Source organism: Ceratocystis lukuohia (assembly GCF_044167205.1).
Source record: "Ceratocystis lukuohia strain C4212 chromosome Unknown Supercontig6_pilon, whole genome shotgun sequence".
Lineage (NCBI taxonomy): Eukaryota > Fungi > Ascomycota > Sordariomycetes > Microascales > Ceratocystidaceae > Ceratocystis > Ceratocystis lukuohia.
This window is the reverse complement of record NW_027263525.1, coordinates 2,589,489-2,593,789: the sequence shown is the minus strand read 5'-3', so window position 1 is coordinate 2,593,789 and position 4,301 is coordinate 2,589,489. Positions and strand designations below refer to the sequence as shown.

The following is a 4,301-nucleotide window of genomic DNA, read 5'->3' as shown; positions in this document are numbered from 1 at the left end:
GTATGTGTATCACCAAGTTAAAAGGGAAAAGAGAGAAAAAGAAGGAGGAAGGTGGTGTGGAAGAGCCCAGATATCATGGACAAGAAGAAGGGTAAGAAAAAGGTGCCCCGAGTAACTAGATTGCATAAGCATCATGATAAGTTTTTTTTTCTTTTGCGGATGTCATAGTAGAGAGGCAGAGCATTCTAACTGTGATATAAAGCCAAGCTAGCAAGAAAATGCTTTCACTACCACTCTACTGCTGCGGCTGCTGCTGCTGCTGCTGCGGCTGTTGACCCTGAGAAGGGGGCTGTTGCTGAGAAGGGGGCTGCTGGCCCTGAGCCTGTGCTTGCGTCTGGGCAGGCTGGCCCGCAGGCTGGTTGGTGCTAGACGCAGTGCTACCGTTCGGCACGGGCGGATTAGGGCTTCTCTTTTTGCATTTGTCATGTAGCAGGTGGCCATTTCTCGCCGTCGTGCGCGTAAACTCGGCGCCACAGTTGGGGCACGTAGCCTTTGCTGCTTGGCCGCTCTTCTCACGCTGGTGTCTAAGCAGGTTGCTGAAGGTCGAGAACTGACGGCCGTTGCAGCCATGCTCCCAGCATTGAGGCTTGGGCCGCGTCTGTACCACACGCACGTGGTTGTTGTTGTTGGCTTCGGCAGCGCCCATGTGCGGAGGTGGCGCTACGGGGTGAGGGTGTGCCCCATGAGGGTGTACATGGCCGCTGTGGGTGTGGCTATGCCCATGAGGTGAGGGCTGCGGCATGCTAGGCGACATCATGGACGGAACAGCGCCGTACATCATGCTAGCATTAGGGTCCATGGGAATGTTGGACGGGGGAGGGTGACGGCCACGACTGAGGGTGGGGTGTGTTATGTTAGCTTGTGGGACACAGCAAGATTGAGGCGCATAGTGGGTGAGACAAAGCGATGAGCGGCGATAGACAGGGGGGATAGAACTGGTGTTTGACCAGAAACCATCAGGAAGCAAGAGAAACAAAGCAAAATGGGGACAGAAACTCACGCATATGAAGACTGGGGGTGTTGCTGGAAGCCAGAGTAGTCCATGGGCATGCCATAAGTCGATTGCCTAATGGATTTTCCGTGTTAGACTCGCAAAAGAAATAATAAAAGACAAAAAAAAGCAATTCGTAGTAGTGTATGCAAGCTTACATGTGCGGCGACTGGTACTGGTAATGCGACTGCCCCTCAGCCAAAGGAGGACTGTATGGGTGGAGATAGCTAGGACTCTGCATTGGAGCTCCCGAGTTCTCACCCATCATAGGCATGGAGCCAGTAGCAGGCGCACCAGCAGGGCTACCCGAGTAAACAGACCCAAGCCCGGCGCTAGGAGGGCCGCCGGGCATGTCGTTTCCATAAGGGTTGCTGTTCGCACGCCGTATCCGCGACGTTGTCTTACTATCACGGCGAACCTGGTTCTGCTGGCGCTTCAGCTCACGCTGCTCGGGTGTCATGCCAGCTCTGGGCGGGCTAGACGTCACGGATCTCGATGTGGTGGGAGGCGGGGTGATGCTAGAGTCCGAAGTGGTGTGGGGAGGGCCAGAGGGCGGCTGTTGTTGCTGTTGTTGTTGTGGGTGATGACTGCCGTGGCCCTGGGGGATGTGGTGGTTCATCATGTGGCTATGGGATGCATCATTTGAGGGAGGCACTACAGGTAGAGGGGAAACAAGGCCCCAGTCAGCAATGGGTTGCTTGTTTATACAGCGGGTGGAGGGGGGGTGTGCACGCCGTTTGTTGTTGGCAGGTGTCAACAGAGGGGATGGTGGACAAAAAAACAAAAGATAGAGATGAAGATGAGGACGAAAACAACAAGAGGAAGGAAGAAAGGGCAAGATTTAACATACTCTGTGACCAAGGCGCGTATCCTGATTGGCGGTTGCTCATGGTGGCGAAGCTAGAGTCGTAGTGAAGAGTTGCTAAGCTACAGACCAAGAAAAAAGGAAAGAAAAAAAGTCAGTATAAACAGCTCCCGTATTACATTGCAAAACAACATTGCAAAACAGATGGGAAGAGCGCCGCGGCTCACCTCATACTGGAATTAAGTTGGTGGTTGTTGGTCACGATGGATATTTGTTATGGGATTTCCGGCGGGGTGGGTTGAGGGTGGGGGGACAGACACAAGTCAAAAAAGGCCTGCAACTGCTCCTCTAGTTTAAAAGGGACTATCGAGGTCGAAGAGGCTTGAATCCCAAGACTGGAGGATTATAAGCCAAGCAGGGCTTTCAAAAGAAAAATGAAAGACAGATGGGAGGCGAAAGGCGGGAAAACGAAAATGGCGGACAGGCGGAATGAAAAAGAAAAAAAAAAAAAGTATACGTAAAGCTGAACGTTGCCGGTAGCGCGAGAGGGGGCGAAGAGGTTCAGCCTTAGAGAATACAAGAGTACGGAAAAGGGCGTTTATAATGTATATGCGTCGTCCTTGCTTTTTTTTCCTTACAGTTGCTATGGGGAGGCACAAAAAGGAAAAGAAAATAGGAAAAGAAAAAGAAGAAGAAGAAGAAAAGAGTAAATAACCAATAAAATAACAGCGAGATAGATTGGGCGTAGAGGGACCTTCTAGGGAGGACGTCTATTGCGGGACTGTTGATGAGGAAAGCGCCGGATGTGGTAGCTACGATATCAGATTCGAAGACCAAGTCGGATTAGAAAGCGTCGATCGAGACAGGCAGGTACGCAGAGAAATTTAATCCAATGCAGTAGCTGTCGTTTTTTATCTGCCGATGGATTGTGGTAGTTGCTTCTGACAAGGGACGAAGAAAGAGATAAGAACAACAACAAAAAGAAAAGGGAAGGAGCAGTAAATATGAGACGGTGAAATGGCTGTCTTTGATTTGGGAGCGTGCAGCAACAACGGGAAAAGATAGCAGAGCTCAAGAACTCTTCAGATCCAAAGCCACAAGATGGGGGGGGGGGGGGGGGAGGATGGGGGGACGGCAAAACGGACAAGAAAAAAACGACCGCAGCTCCAAAAACGCGAGAAGAGTCAATAGGCCGTTTAATGTGCCTAGGAAAGAAAAGAAAAAGAGGGGAAAAGGAAAGAAGAGCGTGATCACGACACAGATAGATAGGTAGGTGGGTGCCTGGGGAAAGGAAAATGATGGATAAAAGAAAACGAGGTTGCTAAATCGTGATGAAGTAGATGGAAGGAGGAAGGAGAAGAGGGATCGAGCGGATTATATGTTAACTTTAAGTCAAGTCTTCACGTTATGAAGTAGGTTTGTGTCTTTCGCTCTCCCTCTAACTAAGAGCACACACCCCTGGGGTGAAAAACAACGGGGGTGTGGTCTTGTGTCGAGGAAGGGCTTTCATAATGGTCTTGCCGTAGCGCTTCTAACCTTGCCTCCGACGCTTTAAGACCAAGTCTTCAAAAAATCAGACCAACCCAAGAAGGCAGATCGCTTTTTACTCTTCGCGCCTCACAGATAAAGAGAATTAAAAAACAGATTGGGCTGTTTTTTATTCTCAGTATTTTTCTGTGATTTTTCGTCCTTTAATCGGGCCAGTTTATATACATTTTATGTGGTTTTTTTTTTTTGCCTTTCTCCTCTCTCTCCTTACTAAGGTCTTGCCTCGCCTTTTTTTTTTTTTCCCACACCAAGCACACAGTATAATATGTAATCAGTCTGCTTGGGTAAAAGAGTAAATAAGCAGTGGAAACAACGGTCTGTCTCCTCACTTCCTTTTAATTCTCTGTCTATGGCCTGTATTTATGTACTGTACTATTTACTCAATATCAGACGACAAGAATAACGCACCTCTTGACCCAACGTCAACCTAAGCTGAAAAAGAGCAAAACATACAACACAAAACGAGAAACAAGCATACAAACACAGATACAGACAGGATTAAAAGTAGCCGGCTTTTTCCTTTGTACACCACCGTTAACTCGGCTATTGCTATCACCCACAACCTCTTCCACCTCAAGGGAGAGGGCCAGTAGAAGTTGGCGGGAACGGGGCCGGGGGGGGAGGGGGGGAAGAAACCCAGGGAACCATGGATGACTCAAGGAAGAAAATAAGGGCAGCCTGTAACCTGTAAGCCAGCTCTTGTGTTTCTGGTATAAAGGAATCAAGACAAAGATGGGGGGGGGGGGGGTGGTATGGTATATGGGAACGCTCAAGAAGACACAACAACAACATTATTATCATTAACAGCCACATAAAAGAGAGCCCTAAGTCTCAAGCCAGGCCGAGCGAGTGACAACAAGGAAAAGCCGTAGGCAGGCTCGGGCACATAGCTAATGACAGAGTTAGAACCAGACAGGAAGTCAGCCCGAGCTGGCGGTTTTATCGAGGCTAAAGCTA

General features: G+C 49.3%; 1 protein-coding gene across 1 annotated transcript; it reads right to left on the bottom strand.

Annotated features, from left to right (window-relative positions):
* Window positions 1-235: 235 nt before the first annotated feature.
* Window positions 236-1,610, bottom strand: HOO65_060614 (putative C2H2-type zinc-finger transcription factor orf8; the record flags this gene model as incomplete). The annotated part of the gene is made up of 3 exons (XM_071003903.1): window positions 236-833; window positions 1,001-1,066; window positions 1,150-1,610. The coding sequence occupies 3 exons, from the start codon at window positions 1,608-1,610 to the stop codon at window positions 236-238; spliced, it is 1,125 nt and encodes a 374-aa protein (XP_070857964.1).
* Between the last annotated feature and the right edge of the window lie 2,691 nt (window positions 1,611-4,301).